Source organism: Natator depressus, chromosome 13 (genome assembly GCF_965152275.1).
Source record: "Natator depressus isolate rNatDep1 chromosome 13, rNatDep2.hap1, whole genome shotgun sequence".
NCBI lineage: Eukaryota > Metazoa > Chordata > Testudines > Cheloniidae > Natator > Natator depressus.
In genome coordinates this window covers 37139375-37163321 of record NC_134246.1, presented here as the reverse complement: position 1 = coordinate 37163321, position 23947 = coordinate 37139375, and the positions used below count along the sequence as shown (strand labels likewise).

General features: G+C 52.1%; 1 protein-coding gene across 1 annotated transcript; it reads left to right on the top strand.

The window, feature by feature from the left end:
- Nucleotides 1–6316: 6316 nt before the first annotated feature.
- On the top strand, nt 6317–22500 carry LOC141997542 (immunoglobulin superfamily member 1-like). Its single transcript, XM_074969923.1, has 9 exons — nt 6317–6426; nt 6544–6582; nt 7407–7706; nt 11331–11660; nt 12842–13171; nt 15310–15630; nt 16375–16695; nt 17650–17754; nt 22135–22500. The coding sequence occupies exons 1-9, from the start codon at nt 6396–6398 to the stop codon at nt 22230–22232; spliced, it is 1875 nt and encodes a 624-aa protein (XP_074826024.1). The 5' UTR covers nt 6317–6395; the 3' UTR covers nt 22233–22500.
- The last annotated feature ends 1447 nt before the right edge of the window (nt 22501–23947 follow it).

Genomic DNA, 23947 nt, shown 5'->3' with positions numbered 1-23947 from the left:
GCCCAAAATGACCCACCAAGGCTGAAATTTCTCCCCTTTTCTTTCTCAGCCTACACAAGGCTAGTTGCAGAGGGAAGGTTGCACCTCCCAATACCGCAGTTACAGCTCGTGCCCCGTAGCTGGCTAGGTATCGTGTATGTCAGAGGCTCTGTTCCCACGGGCAGCTCTTTGGCCATCGGCTGACATGCAGCCACCTCTGGGGCGGGGTGCGCTGGGTGCATGACAGCTGGCCAACCATTTCGGATGTGGAGCAAAGGAGGCTCCTGAACTGCACTGAAATGGCAGGGGTGGGAAGGAGGTAGGCAGAGCGGAATCAGCTGTGTTGGGATTGAACGCTGGGGGTCACACTCCAGCAGTTGGCCATGGGGCTCCCGGCAGCACAGCGCCCCCGAGAGCCTCACTGCGATATCAAAATCAAGCCCTGACTGCCAGGGGACAGCGCCAGCTACTGAGTCCCCACCCCACTCCCTGCAGCGCGGCACCCAGTATTGCAGCTCTGGGGAAGTGGGTTCACCCATGACTCCAAGGGGGAGAGCGCCCCCTAGTGACCTGCTCACCCTGCTATCTGCAGGACAGTGCCCCTAGCCCCATGGAGAGCATTGGTGAGTCAGTCACTGGTTGTTCCCCCTGCAGTTTCATCCCTCCTTCCTCACTATTTCCCTCCCTTACCCTTAGCTAGAGATCTAAATAAGAGGTGGGACTGAAGCATGGTATGGACTCCAGCATTGTCACTTTTTGTTTGCAGGATCCTAGGAGAATCACAGGATGGAGATCCAAGCCTGAAGAAGAACCTCCAAAGGTCTTTAGCATGAATCTTTCCAATCTGTCTGTGATGCCGAGGCCCAATCAATTGTCCCTGCTCCTGCCTCAGTTTCCCCATCTGACAGATTGTGTTCATGACCTCCATCTTCCATGTGGGGCGTTGTCAAGCTTAACATATTTGCTTTGAATATTCTGCAGGTCTCTTCCCTGGTCATGTGCAGCACCAGGAATGCAACACAAAATACATTTTAGCCTGCTTTTGTAATCTTCCATGTCACATCGTTGCCATTGGTTCCACTGCCGACGTGGGAGCTGCTTCTAAACTGAAAGCAAGCAAGAAAGAAAAGAAAACTGACCTGCCTTCTCCTTTTCCAGAGCCCATCTGCCACTTGTTTCCAAGCTGTATGAATTCCTGTAAACTCCCCTCCCTTCCTGCTTCATAATTAAATTTTACTCCAACCCACTTCAGTCTCTGTCTCATTGACGGACCTGGTATTTATGTGTTCTCTCACACGGTTTGTGTCATATCCTCCACATTGCCAGCAGATGGGGCGATTCTCCCTCCACTTTGAGCATATTCTTTCCCACATAGATTCATAGAGTCCAAGGCCAGAAGGGACCATTGTGGTCACCTAGTCTGACCTCCTGGATATCACAGACCATAGGACTTTCTCAAAATAATTCGTAGAGTGGATCTTTTAGAAAAAATATCCAATCAGTCAAGTCCAGCGAGCTCCTCAGTCATCTCTTTTAAAACTCTTGGCTGCAAGTTATCTGGACTGATTTAAAAATATCTAACTTTACTAGCTTCTGTTTAGCACCCTCCGGAGATACTAGTGGAAAGGAAGAGTGCTATCATCATCATATGATGAGACTACATCATCTGTATATATACAGAACAGAAATATTTATCGAACACTTCAGCCTTTTCTGCATTATTATTGATAATTCTACCATTTCAATCTAGTAATGGCCCAATAACATTGTCAGGATTCTTTTTGTTCCTTATATAGTTAAAAACTTCCTTCTTATTGTCCTTAACACTGCTGGCCATAGATTTCTCCTTGTGTTCCTTTTGCTTCTCTTATCAATTTTCTATAATTCCTAGCTTCTGTTTTATATTTATTACTATCAATTTCCCTTTCTTTCATTCGCAATATAGCTGCCTTCACTTTCCCTCTAAACCAGGTCAGAGTTTTAACCAATATGGCCTTCTTGTAGGTTGGCTGGGCATCTGATCCATTAACTTCAGTGGAGCTAGCATCAATCAGCCATAGCGACATTGGAGTGCATGGGCCAGATCCCCAGCTGGTGCCAATGAGCTATTTCTCAGACATTGACTGTGTTTGTTGAATGTCAAAAATTCTCTATCGTCGTGTGTGCATCAGCTAGAGGTACTAGTCCATTGATCACAGAAGGAGTATTGGGAGCCAGGACTCCTGGGTTCTATCCTAGCTCGGGAAGGGGAGTGGGGTCCAGTGGGTTACAGCAAGTGGCTAGGATCCAGGATTCCTGGATTTTATCCTGGCTCTGGGAAGGGAGTGCATATGACAGAATATACCCCTGTATTCACACCCTACACACTATTGTAATACTCTTCGTACAAAGCATGCCTTGTAAGGTATCATTTGAAAACTCATAATTTGCTGGTCATTATTGTCCTGGTAAACTATGTGTGGCACCGTTGTATGTGACATCACAAGATTAACACATGCTCCAAACCCCAGCCCTGCCCAGGGAGGTCTGTCCCAACCAAAGGAAGGAACGTGTGCTTGCCTTAATTTGCATTTAAGCAGTAAACAGAATCATCAAGCAGGGAGGGAAAACAAAGGAAGTTCAAACCAGTGGAAAAACCAGCAGGGAACATCCTTTCACAGAGACTCTTTGGCTCCTGGGTCTCAGCTGGAAACATTGTTCAAGAGAGGGACTGAAACTATCAAAAGGAAGGACAAACACCCCAAGACACCCGCCCCCCGTCCACCTCATTCTCCGGACCTGAGAAGACAAAGGAAACAGCTGTTGGACTCTGGGGAAGGGGGTCCTGATGTCATCTGCTGGAGCACAGGGTGAGGAAGTTTGTTTTGCAACTCCGATAGTTTCTTAAGCAGATACTTGGAAGCATTTTATCTTCATTTTTCCTGGAAGAATTTCTCACTTTGATGCTTCATTGCTCATTGTCTCTTGAAATTTGTCTCATCGTAGTTAATAATCTTGTTTTACTGTTTTATCTAATCCAGTGTGTGGAAGTTGAAGTGTCTGGGTAACTATTTAAGGTAATAAGATGGTATGAAATAGAACAAACTTAATATATTTTTACTGTCCAGGAGAGGACTGGGCAGGACAAGATATGCATTTCTGGGGGAAGATCTGGGACTGGGGATGTGCTGGGGTCACCCTGCCAGTATAACCCAGGCCGATGAGACGGAGTGTGGCTTGCATGCTGTAAGGCTGTTTGTGAGCAAGCCAGGTGGGAGTACTTCAGGAAGGCATTGTATGGCACCTGAGGTTGCAAGGCAGGGGAGACTCAACCCCTCACTGGTCTGGATGTAACAGTGGGATCTACTGGTTTAGAGCAGGGGGTCTGGGAGCCAGGACTCCTGGGTTCTAATCCTGGCTGTGGGCGGGGAGTGGGGTCTAGTGGGTTAGAGCAAATGGGCTGGGTGTGAGGACTCTTGGCTTCTATAGACAACTCTGGGAAGGGAGTGAGGTCTGGTGGTTAGAGCAGGGGGCTCAATCTCTTTATCTTATCAATAAGAGAGAAAGGTGATGGATAAGGGCACATGAGGACCTTCACTGGGAGAAAATACTGGCTACTAAAGGGCTCTTTAATCTACAGGGGAAAGAAACAACAGCTGGAATCATAGAATCATAGAATATCAGGGTTGGAAGGGATCTCAGGAAGTCATTTAGCCCAACCCCCTGCTCAAAGCAGGACCAATCCCCAACTAAATCATCCCAGCCAGGGCTTTGTCAAACCTTAAAACCTTAAAAACCTCAAAGGAAGGAGATTCCACCACCTCCCTAGGTAACCCATTCCAGTTCTTCACCACCCTCTTAGTGAAATGTTTTTTCCTAATATCCAACCTAAACCTCCCACACTGCAACTTGCGATTATTACTCCTTGTTCTGTCATCTGCTACTACTGAGAACAGTCTAGATCCATCCTCTTTGGAACCCTCCTTCAGGTAGTTGAAAGCAGCTATCAAATCCCCCCTCATTCTTCTCTTCTGCAGACTAAATAATCCCAGTTCCCTCAGCCTCTCCTCATAAATCATGTGCTCCAGCCCGCTAATCATTTTTGTTGCCCTCCGCTGGACGCTTTCCAATTTTTCCACATCCCTCTTGTCGTGTGGGGCCCAAAACTAGACACAGAACTCCAGATGTGGCCTCACCAATGTTGAATAGAGGGGAACGATTATATCCCTCGATCTGCTGGCAATGCTCCTACTTATACAGCCCAAAATACCGTTAGCCTTCTTGGCAACAAGGGCACACTCATATCCAGCTTCTTGTCCACTGTAACCCTAGGTCCTTTTCTGCAGAACTGCTGCCTAACCACTTGGTCCCTAGTCTGTAGCGGTGCATGGGATTCTTCCGTCCTAAGTACAGGACTCTGCACTTGTCCTTGTTGAACCTCATCAGATTTCTTTTGGCCCAATCCTCTAATTTGTCTAGGGCCCTCTGTATCCTATCCCTACCCTCCAGCGTATCTACCACTCCTCCCAGTTTAGTGTCATCTGCAAACTTGCTGAGGGTGTAATCCACGCCATCCTCCAGATCATTAATGAAGATATTGAACAAAACCAGCCCCAGGACTGACTGTTGGGGCACTCCGCTTGATACCAACTGCCAACTAGACATGGAGCCATTGATCACTACCCATTGAACCCGATGATTTGGCCAGCTTTCTATCCACCTTATAGTCCATTCATCCAGCCCATACTTCTTTAACTTGCAGGCAAGAATACTGTGTCAAAAGCTTTGCTAAAGTCAAGGAACAACACATCCACTGTTTCCCCCTCATCCACAGATCCAGTTATCTCATCACAGAAGGTAATTAAGTTAGTCAGGCATGACTTGCCCTTGGTGAATCCATGCTGGCTGTTCGTGATCACTTTCCTCTCTTCTAAGTGCTTCAGAATGGATTCCTTGAGGACCTGCTCCGTAATTTTTCCAGGGACTGAGGTGAGGCTGACTGGCCTGTAGTTCCCAGGATCCTCCTTCTTCCCTTTTTTAAAGATGGGCACTACATTAGCCTTTTTCCAGTCATCCAGGACCTTCCCCAATTCCCATGAGTTTTCAAAGATAAAGGCCAAAGGCTCTGCAATCACATCCGCCAACTCCTTTAGCACCCTTGGATGCAGTGCATCCGGCCCCATGGACTTGTGCTCGTCCAGCTTTTCTAAATAGCTGAAACCAGATAAATACAAATTGGAAATAAGGCACTGCTTAGGGTGATCAGCCATTAGAATGCAATCCTAATGGAAGAGGTCAATTCTCCACCTCCTGATGTCTTCCGATCTGGACTGGATCGTTACTGGTAAGGGGTCCGGGCACTGCGGAGATGGAAATGGGACACTTTCCTGCTCTATCTCTGGGAGATATTACTGTGTGTAGTCCCATGGTGGGAGGGGAACCACACTCACCCAGGAACTAAGAACAGGTTGTAACAACTTCAGAGACATACCCCCCCTTCCCATCCACCACAGAAGATGCTCCCAAATATTGGTTCAAACTGGATTCTCCCAAGATGAGCCTACGAAGAAAGGACAGTGGATAAACAGCTTGGTTGACAACAGGCTTGGGGCTTAGTTGGTTCTGCCCCAGCTAAAGGAGAGGAGCTCCGGTCCACACAGGGCCCCAATCCAGGTCCAAGCAGAGAGGCCAGGCTAAGGGTCTGAGGGCTGGAAAGACTGACACCGGCCAGAGCCAGGGTGGGGATGGGGATCTCCGGTGAGCCTATTAGCATGCATGGAGGGTCTTTTGTTGCTTTGAAATGTTTCCCCAGTAGTGCTTCCCCCTCAGGACGCAGTGGGCTTGGTTAGAAAGTGCTGTGTGATCACTGGAAACTGCTAGCAATTGTGTTGTTTATAGACTCTGAGAGGAAGGCAACACAAACCGGTATAGACAGAAGTACTCGCCGGAGAAGTCCCAGTGAAGGCAGGAGACTGTGCAGCCAGCAAAATCCCCACACGGGAGGGTGAGAGATGTGCATCTCCACCCAAGAGAGGTGACGGCCGAGGAGCTGGGAGCCTAGCGCAGGGACACTTGCTGGATTGCAGAGTGGGAAATACAAGCTCAGGGAGGGCGCAGCAGGAAAAGGTGTGTGGATGGTCCACAGAACAAGGGCCGGTGGCATCTGTGGCCACAGAGGCGAATAGATGGGCTGTGGAGGGGAAGAGGCCGAGATTGTGGTTGCGCCAGGATTTCCTGTGTTGGGTTGGAGCCCATGACTTCTCAGAGATCATGGGATGGAGGGAGGGAGGGCCGAGGGATGAGCAACGCATCCTGTCATGGGATTGTCCATCTCGTGGGACGGACAAAGCAGAAGGGTCAGTCACCCTTCTGGAGGGAGACACGGCTGGTGGCTGAGCTGAGAACCCAGCTCCCAGCCCCAGAGGGACCCGTGCAGCATGGCGCTAACTCTCCTTCTGCCTGTGCTGGGTGAGTGACTTCCCTGTCTGTCTGTCTGTCTTCTCCGGGTACCCACCTCCCCCATTCTCCCCAGCATCCCATCTCTTGTGTACTTGGAGGTCTCATCAACTCTTCTCTCTCTTTCAGCCTCTCTCCAGCTCCTTCCCCGGCTGGTGTCCCCTGCAGGTAATGCTGATGCCGGTCCTCACTGAGATGCCACTGCTGGGGGTAGGAATGTCTTGGGAGCCGGGGTGGGGTATTTCCCCCCTTTGAAGCTGTGAGATGTGGAAGTGCAGGTAGGGGGTAGCTGAGTCCGGAGGTCTCCAACTCCCTCTTTGCTCCTTATGCCTGGCCAGCCCCAGTTCATTCCGACTAACACCGTTCCTGTCCCAGAGCAGGTGAGATGAGTTGGGTGGGTCTCCGCCCAGGTCCCAGCAGAGAGGCCCCCACCAGGCAATGAAAGACGGGTGCCCCCCTGCCCTCTGCAGGGGAGGGAACCATACACTGGCAGGGGTGGGGGGTTCTGTGTACCTGGGTGGAGAGGAACTCAGGGCTAATGATGATGAGCTCAGCTCCGGGACCAGCTGAGCCAGCACGCTTCCCCTGGTGGAGGGAACCTGCACATTGTGAATGCTTCCGCTCAGAGAGGAAGTGGTCTGACCCCACATCTATTTGGAGTTCCAAGCTCCTCTTTCTCTTGTACCTTGCATCACGCCACGGGGCAGCCCTGGGGGGAGCCGATGTGGGATGGCCTCCCTCCACCTTCCCAAGGGGGGGAGAGATTGTGCCGTGTTCACCTCAGCCCTGTCACACACAGGGCAGCTGCCCCTTCTCACAGCGAGGGGCTCAGGCTCTGGGCAGACTCAGGAAGGTCACAGTCAAGTCACCATCTTGAGATTTCCTCCTTCACCACTCTTTCATCTCTTTTTAACAAACGCCGAGATTCTGCTTGAATCCCATGACCCCATGGTGGGTTATGAGCTGGTGCTAATGGAATCTTGGTTCCCCAGCTAACCACCCAGCCCCAGCCTTCTCCGTGCATCCCCAGAAGGTTGAATACCTGCTTGGAGACATCGTGGGCCTCACATGCTCTGCTCCCCCTGCAAAGGATCGGGTGTCGGTATTCCAATACTACAGCAATATGGGATGGGCTGTTTCAGCCAAGGCGTCCTCCGGGTGGAAACACACCTACAACCTCAACATCACGGAGCCACAGAGTGCGGGTTCGTACAGTTGTAACTATTACACGGGCAAGCCTGGTCATTTCGTCCGCTCCGAGGAGAGCAACCGGATCACCATCAGAGTCAAAGGTGAGGTCCGTCTGTCTGCCTGTCTATCTATCTAACAATCTGTTGTGGCAAGGCACCCCTTTAGTGCTCCCTCCTCTGGCAGGGACACGGCCTGGGGTAAGTCAGCCCCACTCTGGAGCGTGTCTGTCTTCCCTCTTCGGGGTTTGTTTCTCAGAGCTTTCCCGGTTGGCCTCGGGGCAGGCCTGAGGAGTGCTCCTCTGCCAAACAAAGGGAAACAAGTCCATAATGCACGGAAGCAAACTTCTCCCCCTCCCCGGAGAGAGGTTTTAACAGGTTTCAGGCAGCCCTTAATTGGACTCGGGTGTCCCTAATTGACCTGAAGTAATCCCTTCCCAGCTTGTAGAAAAAGGGCCTTTCCCATTCTAGGGCTAACACACCTGTTTTCCCAGCCCCTCCTGCAGCCGTCCGGCCTGACTTTGTCACACTATCTACAGCAGGGGTCTCAAACTCAATTTACCTTAGGGCCAGTGCCAGTCCTCAAATCCTCCCAGCGGGACAATAATGTCACTCATGCCGCCCAAAACTCCGCCCCCCCCAAACTCTGCCTCCCACCTGCCTAAGGCTCTGGGCGGGGGGTGGGGGGAGGGGGTTGGGTGCAGAAGGGGTGAGAGGTTGGGCTCTGGAAGGGAGTTTGGGTGGGGGAGGGGGTCTGGGGTGCAGGCTCTGGGCTGGGGCAGGGGATTGGGGTGCAGGGCACAGGCTCTGGGAGGGAGTTTGGGTGCAGAAGGGGTGAGAGGTTGGGGTCTGGAAGGGAGTTTGGGTGGGGGAGGGGGACTGGGGTGCAGGCTCTGGGATGTAGTTTGGTTAGAGACTCTGGGCTGGGGCAGGGGATTGGGGTGCAGGGTGCAGGCTCTGGGAGGGAGTTTGGGTGCAGAAGGGGTGAGAGGTTGGGGTCTTGGACGGAGTTTGGGTGGGGGAGAGGTTCTGGGGAGCAGGCTCTGGGATGGGGCAGGGGGTGGGGGTGCAGGAGCAGGGGGGAGTGGTGCAGGCTCTGGGAGGGGGTTGGGGGGTGCGGCGCTTACCTGGGGCTCCAAGGCAGGATGGGCCAGGGGGCCTCCATGCGCTGCTGCCCCCAGGCACCGCCCCTGCAGCTTCCCATTGGGTGCAGGGGCGCTCGGGGCAGGGGCAGCACGCGGAGGCCCAGCCCCACCCCGCCCCGCCCCGGGGCCACAGGGAGGGTCCGGCAGCCATGTGGAGCCGCTGCTGCCGATGGTGGGCGGGGCCCCGGGCCATTTTAAATCGCCCGGGGGACGCCCAGGGGGAGGGTAGCAGGCGGGACCAAGGGAGAGACCCGCCTCCAAATTGCTGGAGCCCCGCGAGCCACAATGGGGAGGATCTCGGGTCGCAGACGGCCCGCAGGCTGGGACTTTGAGACCCCTGATCTACAGGAACTCCTCCCTGACCATCCCCGGTTAACGATGTGACGTGGCTGATCTCGTAGAGAACAGGCTGGTTTAAAGCTGCGCAATGCTCCCTTATAACGCCGTTTGGCAGCCGCCTGCTTCGTCCACTGCTTGCAGGGAGAGCAGCCGGTGGAGCTGGTGGGGGCTTGGAGCCAGGGTGGGCCGGCAGCCCCCGCATCGGCTCCCCTAAGTTCCCTGGGTGGCAGCCACCCAGCAGGCTACCAATTGCCGGCAGTTCAGGTGTCCCTCCCCGCCACTGCCCTGTTCTGCTCCTGCCCTCTGCCTTGCTTTCTGGGGGCGGGGGGAGCGTTGCTGATGTCAGGGTGTCCCCTCCTCCCGCTCCCGCTCCTGCCCCTGCTCCTGGCCCCCATCGCCACAGGGGGGGACGACACACGACAGGGCTCAGGACGGAAGGAGCTTGCTGGCAGCGGCTGCTGTCTCAACTTGCTGATCTACTTAAAAAGGCAATGTACTTAGAATGGAGTCAGCGTACTTAAAGGGGCAATGCGCGTCTCTCTCTCTCACACACACACACGGTGTCTCTCTCTCTTTCTCACACACACCCAGTGTGTGTGTGTCTATCCCTCTCTCTCACACACACGTGCACCACCTGGCACTTCGGAAAGTGGAGCGAGTGGTGCTCTCCAGTGGGATAGCCTGGGTTCATCATAACGTTCAGTTTCCGCAGGGAATGTTTGCAGTCACTGCCATGCGTCTATTGTGTCTCCTCCCTCCATTCCTGCTGCCTTGTAGAGTGTGAGGCTACATTAAAAACAATGTGCTAACCCTTGAGGGCTCAGCCAAGTGCTAGTTCATCATTTAGCAGTAAAGGATTCCCTGGGAAGTATCCCACCCTCTGACTTCATCACCTCTACCAACCTTCACAATCATCTTTGCTGTGTACAGTATTCAATTGTTTGTTTAAAATTTACACTGTGTGTGTGTGTGTGTGTATATATATAGTCTTTTGTCTGGCAAAAAACAATTCCCTGGAACCTAACCCCACCTATTTACATTAATTCTTATCGGGAAATTGGATTCACTTAACATCGCTTTGCTTAAAGAAGCATTTTTCTGGAACATAAGTACAACTTATGGGGGGGAGGGATAGCTCAGTGGTTTGAGCATTGGCCTGCTAAACCCAGGGTTGTGTATTCAATCCTTGAGGGGGCCGTTTGGGATCTGGGGCAAAAATTGGGGATTGGTCCTGCTTTGAGCAGGGGGTTGGACTAGATGACCTCCTGAGGTCTCTTCCAACCCTGATGTTCTATGATTCTATGAACTTTAAGCAAGGAGTTATTGTATCTATCTATTTATCTATCTATCCCCATACTCTCTCTCTCTCTCCTTCTCTCCATACCCCCCTCTATCTATCTCTGTAAACCACAATGAAGCTATTTAAATATCAAGAGACCCACTTCTCCCTTTGTTCTTGCTTTTACACACACACACACACACACACACACTTAACTTTTGAATGTCAATGACTGTCAAAGTCATGCCATTATGGAGGAGGGTCTGTCTGCCCCATTGTCTTTCAGGAGCAGGTAATATATGCCATGGTTTATCTTTCATGGGTTATTTCCCAGCCATTCATTCCCGAATCATGGACACCTAACATGGCTGTCCGACTGGCAACTGTATGGCTGCCCAATAGCAGGCAAACATGCCCATCCAATATGGAGTCTCACACTTAGCAAAATGGCCAGTAAATATGGCCGGTCAACTGGCAACAACTTTGCAGCCCAACATGGCAGCCCAAATACTAACATGCCCATCCAAAATGGCTGCTCACACTCGACAAAATAAACATGGCTGCCCAACTGGCAACAACATGGCCACCCAACTTACCCCCCAACTTCTAAAATGGCCACCCATCATGGCTGTTCAACTGCCAACAACATGGCAATCCAACATTCCTACCCAACTGAAAAGAGCCTGATTGCCCAAACATAGCTACCAACATGGCCACCAGTCTTAGTTGCCCAATAAAAACCAAGACCCATAGGGTTCCAGGAGCATGGCTGCCCAACACAGTAACCCAATGGCTAGCAACCCCCCAAGGCAGTTTTCTGAGGAAGGAATTCCCAATTCCAGCTCCAACAACTTGTTCAAAGTCCTGGAGGGAGGGAAGATGCATCCGTTCCATTCTCCGAACCACATTTTCACATTCCTCCATCTCCTGCCCTGGCTGACCCCGACCCTTTGCTGCCCCGTTCAGACCCCCCTGCAGAGCCGACACTGAGTGTGGATCCCACGTCTGGAGTGGTGAGCGAAGGGCACCCCCTACTCATCACCTGCACGGCCCCCGGGGACGCCAGAGAGCTGAGGTTTCACTTCTACCAGGATGGAGCCAAGATCATCCCTGGGGACGCTGGGTCTGAGATCAGCACTGCGGAGCCCAGGACTAGCTCAATGACAGTCTCTGTGCTCAGCATCCCGCGAGTTGACACCAACAGCACCGGGGAATACACCTGTCAGTACGAGGAGAAACAGAGTGAGAGATGGATCCTGTCCACCAGGAGCCAGGCTGTGACTGTTACCTTGAAAGGTGAGGCTGCCCTAGAGAATAAAATCAACCCCTACATACAAACAACACTTCCTACAGCGCGCGCGCACACACACACACACACACACCCACACCCACCCACCCCGCAACCAATAACTCAGTAAGGCAACAAAGTATTTGGCTCTCAAACAGTGCCACCCAGCATGGCCGCCCCTCCCCCACCCTCTGCTGCCCCTAGTGCCCATTATACAGTATAGCCACCCCTTCCCCACCCCCACCCTCTGCTACCCCCTAGTGCCCATTATACAGTATAGCCGCCCCTTCCCACCCCCACCCTCTGCTGCCCCTAGTGCCCATTATACAGTACAGCCGCCCCTTCCCCACCCCCACCCTCTGCTACCCCCTAGTGCCCATTATACAGTATAGCCGCCCCTTCCCACCCCCACCCTCTGCTGCCCCTAGTGCCCATTATACAGTACAGCCGCCCCTTCCCCACCCCCACCCTCTGCTGCCCCTTAGTGCCCATTATACAGTACAGCCGCCCCTTCCCCACCCCCACCCTCTGCTGCCCCTTAGTGCCCATTATACAGTACAGCCGCCCCTTCCCTCCCCCACCCTCTGCTACCCCTAGTGCCCATTATACAGTATAGCCGCCCCTTCCCCGCCTCCACCCTCTGCTGCCCCCGGTGCCCATTGTACAGTACAGCCCAGGGGTGGCTAAGCTGTGGCTCTGGAGGTACATGCGGCTCTTCAGAAGTTAATCTGCGGCTCCTTGTCTAGGCACCGACTCTGGGGCTGGAGCTACAGGAGCCAACTTCCCAGTGTGTCGGGGGGTGCTCACTGCTCAACCCCTGGCTCTCCCACAGCCCCTGCCCCCACTCCACCCCTTCCTGCTCCCTCCCCTGAGCCTGCCCTGACTTCGCTCCTCTCCCCTCTCCTCCAGAGCCTCCTGCACACCAGGAAACAGCTGATCGCGAAGTGCGGCGAGGGAGGGAGAGGTGCTGATCTGTGGGGCTGCCGGTGGGTGGGAGGAGCTGGGAGTGGGGGGAACGGGGAGCTAATGGGGGGTTGCTGACGTATTACTGTGGCTCTTTGGCAATGTACATTAGAAAATTCTAGCTCCTTCTCGGGCTCAGGTTGGCCACCCCTGGTATAGCCGCTGCTTTTCCACACTCAGCACTGTGGTTCCCGTGCTAACCTCTCCGTGTTGCTGCTCCCCGCAGATCCCCCTCCACGGCCAGTGCTGAGCATGGATCCCCCATCAGGAGAGGTGAACGAAGGTTTCCCTCTGCTCATCACCTGCACAGCCCCTGGGGCTGCCAGCGAATGGAGGTTTCACTTCTACAAAGATGGAGCAAAGATTGTCCCTGGGGATGCGGGGTCTGAGATCAGCATCAAGGAGCCTGGCACCAACTCTAGGAATGTCTCTGTGCTGAACATCCCACGGGCTGGTCCCAACAGCGCCGGGGAATTCACCTGCGGGTATGAGGAGAATGTGAGCGGAAGGTGGGTCCCGTCCCCAAGGAGCTGGCCTGTGAACATCACCGTGAAGGGTGAGGATGCCCTAAAGTCTCAAATCCAATGCAAGATATATTCAGTGCTTCCTGAAATAGGGGGCAAAGGGACACACATGGGCACCTGTGCACACACTCAGCTGCATTTTGAAGGAGAACGATTGTTGGGGTGATGCAGAGGTGAAATAAATGCCCCCGCAATGCAACTTGCATTCCTTATCCTGTCCCATAGAATCATAGAATCATAGAATATCAGGGTTGGAAGGGACCTCAGGAGGTCATCTAGTCCAACGCCCTGCTCAAAGCAGGACCAATCCCCAACTAAATCATCCCAGCCAGGGCTTTGTCAAGCCTGACCTTAAAAACTTCTAAGGAAGGGGATTCCACCACCTCCCTAGGGAACCCATTCCAGGGCTTCACCACCCTCCTCGTGAAAAAGTTTTTCCTAATATCCCACCTAGACCTCCCCAACTGCAACTTGAGACCATTACTCCTTGTTCTGTCATCTGCCACCACTGAGAACAGTCTAGATCCATTCTCTTTGGAACCCCCTTTCAGGTAGTTGAAAGCAGCTATCAAATCCCCCCTCATTCTTCTCTTCCGCAGACTAAACAATCCCAGTTCCCTCAGCCTCTCCTCATAAGTCTTGTGCTCCATCCCCTCATCATTTTTGTTGCCTCTTTCCAATTTTTCCACATCCTTCTTGTAGTGTGGGGCCCAAAACTGGACACAGTACTCCAGATGAGGGCTCACCAATGTCGAATAGAGGGGAACAATCACGTCCCTCGATCTGCTGGCAATGCCCCTACTTATATATCCCAAAATGCCATTGGCCTTCTTGGCAACAAGGGCACACTGTTGACTCATATCCAGCTTCTCGTCCACTGTAACCCCTAGGTCCTTTTCTGCAGAACTGCTGCTGAGCCATTCAGTCCCTAGTCTGTAGCGGTGCATGGGATTCTTCCGTCCTAAGTACAGGACTCTGCACTTGTCCTTGTCGAACCTCATCAGATTTCTTTTGGCCCAATTGTCTAATTTGTCTAGGTCCCTCTGTATCCTATCCCTACCCTCCAGCGTATCTACCTCGCCCCCCAGTTTAGTGTCATCTGCAAACTTGCTGAGGGTGCAATCCACACCATCCTCCAGATCATTAATGAAGATATTGAACAAAACTGACCCGAGGACTGACCCTTGGGGCACTCCACTTGATACTGGCTGCCAACTAGACATGGAGCCATTGATCACTACCCGTTGAGCCCGACAATCTAGCCAACTTTCTATCCACCTTATAGTCCATTTATCCAGCCCATACTTCTTTAACTTGCTGGCAAGAATACTGTGGGAGACCATGTCAAAAGCTTTGCTAAAGTCAAGGAACAACATGTCCACTGCATTCCCCGCATCCACAGAGCCAGTTATCTCGTCATAGAAGGCAATTAGATTAGTCAGGCATGACTTGCCCTTGGTGAATCCATGCTGACTGTTCCTGATCACTTTCCTCTCCTCTAAGTGCTTCAGAATTGATTCCTTGAGGACCTGCTCCATGATTTTTCCAGGGACTGAGGTGAGGCTGCCTGGCCTGTAGTTCCCCAGATCCTCCTTCTTCCCTTTTTTTAAAGATGGGCACTACATTAGCCTTTTTCCAGTCGTCCGGGACTTCCCCCGATCGCCATGAGTTTTCAAAGATAATGGCCAATGGCCCTGCAATCACATCCGCCAACTCCTTTAGCACTCTCGGATGCAACGCATCCGGCCCCATGGACTTGTGCTCGTCCAGCTTTTTTAAATAGTCCCGGAGCACTCCTTTCTCCACAGAGGGCTGGTTACCTCCTCCCCATGCTGTGCTGCCCAGTGCAGCAGTCTGGGAGCTGACCTTGTTCGTGAAGACAGAGGCAAAAAAAGCATTGAGTACATTAGCTTTTTCCACATCCTCTGTCACTAGGTTGCCTCCCTCATTCAGTAAGGGGCCCACACTTTCCTTGACTTTCTTCTGGTTGCTAACATCCCTGAAGAAACCCTTCTTGTTACTCTCTTGCTAGCCTTTTATAAACTACAGCCGCCGCTTCCCTGCCCACACCTTCTGCTGCCCCAGTGCCCATTACACAGTAGAGTGGACCTTTTACCAGTTTCCCCAATCTGGATCTTCTGCTGACCCATCCACTTTGTCCTCCCCTCAGATCCCCTTCCCTTGCCGGTGCTGAGCCTGGATCCCCCATCCGGGGTGGTGATCAAGGGGGTCCCCTTAGTCCTCACCTGCACAGCCCCTGGAGATGCCAGCGAGTGGAGATTTCACTTCTACAAGGACGGGGCTGAGATTATCCCCGGGGACATGGGGTCTGAGATCAGCACCAAAGAGTCCAGCACGGATTCTATGATGCTCACTTTCCCACGGGCTGGTCCTGCGAGCTCCGGGGAATTCACCTGCGGCTATGAGGAGAACGTGAGGGGGAGGTGGATCCCGTCCCCCAGGAGTCAGGCTGTGAACGTCACCATGAAGGGTGAGGCTGCCCCTAACCCCCCAAATGCCATCAAAGCTATACTCCAGAGTCCTGCAGTAGGGAGAACAGGGAAACACACACACCCAGCTGTCTTTTGAAGGACAACGGTTGATGAAATGATGCAGCTGTGTAATGAACGGCTGCCTGACTCAACTCCCATTCCTTATATTACCCTTAGTGCCCATTACACAGTATAGTGCCCCTTCCCCACCCCCACCCTCTGCTGCCCCCGGTGCCCATTATACAGTATAGCCGCCCCTTCCCCCCCCACCCTCTGCTGCCCCCTAGAGCCCATTATACAGTACAGCCACGCCTTCCCCATCCCCACCCTCTGCTGCCCCTAGTGCCCATTATACAGTATAGCTGCCCCTTCCCCGCCCCCACCCTCTGCTGCCCCAGTGCCCATTATACAGTACAGCCGCCCCTTCCCCGCCCCCACCCTCTGCTGCCCCAGTGCCCATTATACAGTACAGCCGCCCCTTCCCCACCCCCACCCTCTGGTGCCCATTATACAGTACAGCCGCCCCTTCCCCACCCCCACCCTCTGCTGCCCCCTGGTGCCCATTACACAGTACAGCCGCCCCTTCCCCACCCCCACCCTCTGGTGCCCATTATACAGTACAGCCGCCCCTTCCCCACCCCACCCTCTTCTGCCCCAGTGCCCATTACACAGTAGAGTGGACCTTTTACCAGTTTCCCCAATCTGGATCTCCTGCTGACCCATCCACTTTATCCTCTCCTCAGATCCCCTTCCCTTGCCGGTGCTGAGCCTGGATCCCCCATCCGGGGTGGTGATCAAGGGGGTCCCCTTAGTCCTCACCTGCATAGCCCCTGGAGATGCCAGCGAGTGGAGATTTCACTTCTACAAGGACGGGGCTGAGATTATCCCCGGGGACATGGGGTCCGAGATCAGCACCAAAGAGTCCAGCACGGATTCTGTGATGCTCACTTTCCCACGGGCTGGTCCTGCGAGCTCCGGGGAATTCACCTGCGGCTATGAGGAGAACGTGAGGGGGAGGTGGATCCCGTCCCCCAGGAGTCAGGCTGTGAACGTCACCATGAAGGGTGAGGCTGCCCCTAACCCCCCAAATGCCATCAAAGCTATACTCCAGAGTCCTGCAGTAGGGAGAACAGGGAAACACACACACCCAGCTGTCTTTTGAAGGACAACGGTTGATGAAATGATGCAGCTGTGTAATGAACGGCTGCCTGACTCAACTCCCATTCCTTATATTACCCTTAGTGCCCATTACACAGTATAGCGCCCCTTCCCCACCCCCCACCCTCTGCTGCCCCCTGGTGCCCATTATACAGTATAGCCGCCCCTTCCCCCCCCACCCTCTGCTGCCCCCTAGAGCCCATTATACAGTACAGCCACGCCTTCCCCACCCCCACCCTCTGCTGCCCCCTAGTGCCCATTATACAGTACAGCCGCCCCTTCCCCGCCCCCACCCTCTGCAGCCCCTAGTGCCCATTATACAGTATAGCTGCCCCTTCCCCACCCCCACCCCCTGCTGCCCCATGGTGCCCATTATACAGTATAGCCGCCCCTTCCCCGCCCCATCCTCTGCTGCCCCTGGTGTTCAATATACAATATAGGTACCAGGAGAACATGAATGGGAGGTGGTTCCATCCCCCAGAAACTGGCCTATGAACGTCACTGTGAAGGATGAGGCCCCAAAATGTGCCTGACAGCCCCCCCAAATGAAGCCACCTCTGTATCTTACCAGCAGGCCCCTGCTACCTTCAAGGAGAGACCTTGGTTGCAAACTTTAAAGGGGACAGTAAGAAGATCCATTCCCCCCTGTTGCAGTATCGCTGATTGACCCACAGGTGGCAGCATTTCACCATGGCTGGTACCAAAAGCATCTGTCAGGCAGAAAATCTTCCCTTATAGGGGAGGGCACCCATAGTTCCCTGCCCTGTCTGGGGTATAGTGGAGGTAGTAAGTGCCTATTCCCTGTTCTTCTGTCCGTACGATTCCTGCCGATTAACACCTCTCCTTTCCCCTTCTCTTAGCTACCTGGTCTCTGCCCATCCCCCTGGCGGCTGGGTGCGTTGGTGCCGCTGTGGGTCTGGTTCTGCTCCTGCTTCTCATCTGTTTCTACAAGAGGAAGAAGAAAGGTGTGTAGGGAGAGAGATGGGGATGAGAAATGGGACCCAGGCACCGTGTCGGCAGCACAGGGCGCTCACCCCTACCTGGCGCCGCAGCTCTCAGTCCCTCTCCTCCCCCACCCTCCACCTGCAAGATTAATTTAGGATCACAAGACCCTATTGCAAAGGACTGTGGGTAATTGGCTAGAGCAGGACTTCCTTTCACGGGCTCATCGGTGATTTGGTAATACAGGACTTCCGTGCAAAGGATGGTGGGTAATTTGGGGTAAAGGAGTGTGGGGAGTTTACAGGAGGGAGGCTCTGCTGCAATGGATCATGGGTAATTGGGTAGTTACAAGGTGCAAAGAATTGTGTTTCAGGGGAGAGATGCCAGGATGGGGATTGGGACCCAGGCATCCGGGATGACCGTGCACACAGCTCACCCACAGGGGGCCTCGCAGAGGAGAGCTCAGGGTGAGGAATGGTGGGCATTCAAGCAGTACTGCCAGGAGGTCACATGACTGGTGCTGAAATGAAGCCAACTCTGGGGTGGGGTAGCTGGGCCTACAGGTGCACTGAGATGTCACCCGGCAATCATTCGCTCTAGGCTGAGATGCAGCCAGCTCTAGGGTGGAACACAGCAGCTTGAAGTCAGCTGCACAAATGAGTGGAAGGGCAAAAGCAGATGCTAGATCTCATGGAAGCAGCTGGAGTAGAGGAATTTAGGACAACAGAATCAGGTCAGCAGGTCTGGGGATATACTGGAGTTTATGGCCAGAGTCCTGGGCAAATTACATAGAGTGGGGGGCAGGGGAAGGAGGGAGTGTTATTGGGAACCATCTTGTTTGGTGTTTGTGCAGCGCCTAGCACATTGGTGTTCTTCACCATGAGGTATTTCTTCTAGGTGCTACAATGATAATAATTAAGAGGGGATGGTACTTATCCATAGGAAAGCAGCTGTGGCAAAATCACCCTCCCACCTCCTTCCCGCAGCACAGTGCCTCCTAGTGCCATGCTGGGACATTAGGACAGGGAGTGACTGCAAGGGAAGAACTCCCAGAGACGGGGTCCCCTGGGTGGAACCCGGACTGTGTGACTGCTGAGCCCTCTGTCCCACCAACGTGGGGTATCTCTCTGTGACATTCCCCTCTGATGTTATCTGGACTGGTGATCTGCTTGGTCTCTCCAGTCCCTGACTCTGGGAGCCAGGCTTACCCTGCTCTGCTGTGAGAACCCCCAGTCCTGGGCGGTTCACGCACAGCCTCTGGCATGTAAGCTGCTCCTTGGATTGTGCAACTGAATGACACTAGCCAATATCTCCTGTCCCAGACACAACCCTAGGAACCTCTGTCTTGCAGTGTCCAGTTCTGCCCACTGGGCCCTGCAAGCTTCTATGAGTTCATCAATTTAACAAAGAAATTGATATGTACCAGGCTTGTTCTCCCAAGGGGAGTCTCTGACACGCTTCAAACCAACCGCACTGCTTCAGGTAGAATAAACAAACAAATGTATTAATGATAAAAGATAGATTTTAAGTGATTATAACTCAGAGCATAACAAGTCAGCTTTGGGCAAATGAAATAAAAGCAAAACGCATTCTAAGCTGATCTTAACACTTTCAGTGCCCTTACAAACTTAGATGCTTCTCACCTGGCTGGCTGGTTTCCCTTCAGCCGGGTTCTCCCATGCTTCAGTCACATGGCGGTGGTCGTATCTGTAGCTGTAGGTGGAAGAGAGAGGAAGAGCATGGCAAACGTCTCTCCCTTTTAGCATGTTCTTTCTTCCCTCTTGGCTTTGCCCCCCTCCCTTCAGAGTCAGGTGAGCATTACCTCATTGCAGTCCCAAACTGACCAAAGGAAGGGGGGTGACTCACTCAAACAGATCCTTTTGTTGCTGCCTAGGCCAGCATCCTTTGTTCCTGTGAGGTAGGGCTGGGTTTGTCCCATACATGCCTCAATGAGGTGTGAACTGGCCCTCTGCTCTTGGAGAGTTTTTGCCTGGGCTTGCTTTAAGCCACGAGGTCACATTTTCAGCCTCCTAACTATATACATGAAATTACACCCTATAACCTTACTAATACAATTACTACATCACTATAATAACCCAGCTCAGTGCCTCATGAGCCTTCTGAAGACACCCAACATGACACACTTTGCACTGGATTCCACACAATCATTTTATACGGATGTACATGGGGGTGTAGGGTGTTCCCATGTGGTACCGAACGTCACACTCTCTCACAGGTTTCAGAGTAGCAGCCGTGTTAGTCTGTATTCGCAAAAGGAAAAGGAGGACTTGTGGCACCGTAGAGACTAACACATTTATTTGAGCATGAGCTTTCGTGAGCTACAGCTCTCACACTGTGATGTTGTCAAGCCACAAACCTCTGACAGGCACGGCACGTACACAGCCATCCACAGGCAGGGACATGCCCAACTGAGGTACATGAATGATCTCCCAGGCACCCATGAAACATCAAAAGAGAGGCTCCAGCCAATTCCCCCAGCTCCCCCTCCCCCAGCAGTATCATCTTGCACTGGTCAGAAGCCTGGCCAGGGTAAGCTCATTACCTCGTTCCCCACTTTGTCAACAGAAGTGGACGTGCACCCATCTTTGTAACCTGAGCTGAGATTCCCCAGGCACTTGAACCAAAACACACTGTTTTAGGTAAAATATAGAACAGATGATTAACTACAGAAAAATGGTTTAGAAGTGATTATAAGGAGCAAGTGCAGATATCAAAGTTGGTTCCTTAAGAAATAAAAATAAATTCACAGTCTAAGTTCTACAGACTAAACAGGATTTGAATCAAGCAGTGTCTCACTCTGACAGATGGTACAAGCAGGTTATAGATCCTCAGTACACAGGCTAGGACTCTTCTCCAGCCTGGGACCTGCCTCCCACAGTTCCAGGTCTTTGTCCTCCAAACGTGTTTTGGGAGTGAGGCCAAGTGATGATGTCACTTTCCCTCTTTTATACTTTCTTGCTAAGATCTTTGCTGTGACATGGGGATCAGGTGGTCCACATTGGTCAACCAGTCTCCATTGTATACAGTCTATGGAAAGTGGATTCTTTCCTTGATGGGTGTTGATGAGCCATTAATGCTGCCTGGCTACTCCACTGTTGTACCTGAAAGGCTGGTTGTGGGTGTTCCCAACCTCACAACATATCTCAGTCACACACACAGCAATACTCCGTAACTTCCCATACAATGACAGCATACGCAATCCAACAGGACATTAATGTTCAACTGATGAAGACTTTTAAAATAATACCTCACAAAGTACACTTTGTAGCAAACATATCATAATTGTATGAGAGTGGTGAATACGGGGGTTCCACGGTGCTACTTTGAGGTACAGAGCATCACCCCATCCCTCTTAGTTCACTGCAGGAGTTTTAGTCACTGACTAATGCGGAGGCAGTGGACCCAAGGTCCTCTTTAGGCTTTGACCATACAACTCCTAAGTGTTGCTAAGCATTGTCATGTTATCCCCATGAGCTCTTGTAAATTTCTGTGTATCTTTTAACCCTTTGTGGATCAGTCTGGTCATTTCAGAAGATAGCCAGTGTGTCTCCTCTGGGATGCTAGAAGGCATCTCTTTGTATCTGTTCAGTATTGTTAAACCTTCTTCTTTTCCAACTGGTATTAACTCAATGCAGATATTAATGTTTTCTAGAGTGTAGGTAACTTGGCATTTAGCCAGCAATGCCATGAGGTAGTGTGCCTCGGTTTCCCCTTCCATGCAGCAGACCAGGTTTATTATGGTTTCTCTTCTGTGACACACCCCCTACTGGGCCCTGGCCCTGCTCCCTGCAGCACAGTGCCATCTTGGGGCATTGGGCTCAGCACTGACTGGCAGGAGAGAGCACCCCCTATTGAGCCCTACCTCGCTCCCTGCATCACAGCGCCCCCTACCACCGCACTCTGGCACTGTGGTCAGCACTGACTATCAGGGGAGAGCCCCCTCACCCCACTTCCTGCAGCACAGCGCTCTCTAACACCACACTGTGATACTGTGGTCAGCACTGACTATTAAGGGAGAGCCCCCCATTCCCCGCTCCGTGCATCACAGCACCCCCTAGTGTTATGCTGGTGCATTGGAGTCAGTGCTGATTAAGATGCAAGAACAGCCCCTACTGAGCCGCCGCTCACTGCAGCACAGCACCCCCTAGCAATGCATGGGGGCATTGCAGACAGCACTTTTTCCCAGGGGAGTGTGCCCCCTATTGAGCTACCCACAATGCCCCCTCCTGGCTTCCTTGCTTTGCTATCCCTTGTTGCTGTCCCATCTAAGTGCACCCCACCCTTTCCCATTCTGAGCCAGAACCCTAACGTGGAATAGAAACACATTATGAAATGCCCCAAGTACGTTAGCAATGTCACTGATTTGCTTTTCTCATTGGTAGGTTTCAAGTGGGAGCGAAGGAGGAGAAACGAGAACGATGGTTCCATCAGCAGTTACTCACCTATACCTCTGGCAATGATCAACCCAGACACTCTTTAACCTCCAGGGGAAATTACACTGTCCTACCTCAGTGCATGGGGCTGGACTTCAAGCTCCTTGCCTCTGTGTCCCCTCAGCTCCTTGCCTCTGTGTTCCCTGCAACATCATAGGGCCAATGAAGATCTGTGAAGCTTGCCACACTCACTGTGCATATTCTCCCAAGGTCTCCTTCATACTGGCAGGCACACACCAAGTCTCCAGCCGAAAACATCCCTGGCAAATGAGATGTGATTGTGTCTCTTTGCCTGCTGCAGAGAGACTGGGACTGTTCAAAAGGAAGGAAGAAGTTTCTATTCTCCCAAATGCTCAGCAAATCTCCCCTTTACCAGGAACGTTCAAGCTGATGTAAATCTCTGTAAATTTCCCATCTCCTGTTTGTCATTAAACCTCCCTTTAACCTCCTATGGTCTTTCTGCCGCCCCCTCCCCCACGATTCTATAAAATGAGACATGTCAGGCTGGAAGGGACCTGGAGGGGTTATGAAGTCCAGCCCCGTGCACTGAGGTAGGATGATGTAGACCAGTGCTACTCAAAGTGGTGGTCCGCGGATCGGTGCCGGTCCGCGAGCCATCAGCTGCCGGTCTGCGTGCACACTGGGGAAAAAAATTGCCGGTCCCCCATGTCAGATTGCTTGAGAAGCACTGATGTAGACCATCTCCAACAGGTGTTTGTCCCACCTGGTCTCCAAAGCCTCCAGTGATGGGGCTTCCACAACCTCCTTCGGAAGCCGATTACAGAGCTTAACTCCCCTTACAGTTAGAAACTTTTCCCTAAGATGAGGAACAATTGATCCCCGCCCTCTTTGTAACAACCCTTCACATATTGGAAGACTTTTATCAGGTGCCCTCAGTCTTCTTTTCTCAAGACTAAAAAAGCCCGTTTTTAAAAAAAAACCTTTCCTCATAGGTTAGGTTTTCGAAACCTTTGATAATTTTTGTTGCTCTCCTCTGGACTCTCTCGAATTTGTCCACATCTTTCCTAAAATCCCAGAATTGGACGCAGTTCTCCAGCTGACGTCTCCCCAATGCCGAGTAGAGTAGGAGAATGACCTTCCATGGTTTACATATAATACACCCCAGAATGATATTAGCCTTTTTCACAGCTGCATCGCGTTGGGGACTCATCTGCAATTTGTGATCCACCCTAACCCTGGATCCTTGTCAGCAGTACGACCCTCCTAGCCAGTTAGTCCCCAGTTTGCAGCTGTGCCTTTGATTTTTCCTTCCTAAGTGAAATTATTTGCACTTCAAGTATCAGAGGGGTAGCCGTGTTAGTCTGTATCCACAAAAACTTTGCACTTGTCTCTATTTAATTTCGTCCTGTTGATTTCAGGCCAATTCCCCAACTTGTCAAGGTTGTTTTGAATTCTAATCCTGTCCTCCAAAGCGCTTGCCACCCCTCCCAGTTTGGTGTCCTCCTCTAAGCCTATTTTCCACTCTCCATTCTCCAAGTCATTCATGAAAATATTGACTAGTACCAGACCACAATTGAGCCCTGTGGGACACCATTAGGTACACCCTCTTGCTTTAATGGCAAACCATTGCTAACTACTCTTTGAGGATGGTCTTTCAACCCGTTGTGCATGCAGCTTATAATAATTTCACCTAGACCACATTTCCCTAGTTTGCTTATGGGAATGTTATGTGGGACTGTTGAACACCGGACTAAAATCAAGATACATCACGTCTATTGCTTCCTCCCATCCACAAAGCCAG

Coding starts and splice junctions, on each gene's coding strand:
- LOC141997542 (XM_074969923.1), top strand. CDS start 6,396: ATGGCGCTAACTCTCCTTCTGCCTGTGCTGG. Junction 7,707..11,330: donor GATCACCATCAGAGTCAAAG/GTGAGGTCCGTC, acceptor TGCCCCGTTCAG/ACCCCCCTGCAGAGCCGACA. Junction 13,172..15,309: donor TGTGAACATCACCGTGAAGG/GTGAGGATGCCC, acceptor TCCTCCCCTCAG/ATCCCCTTCCCTTGCCGGTG.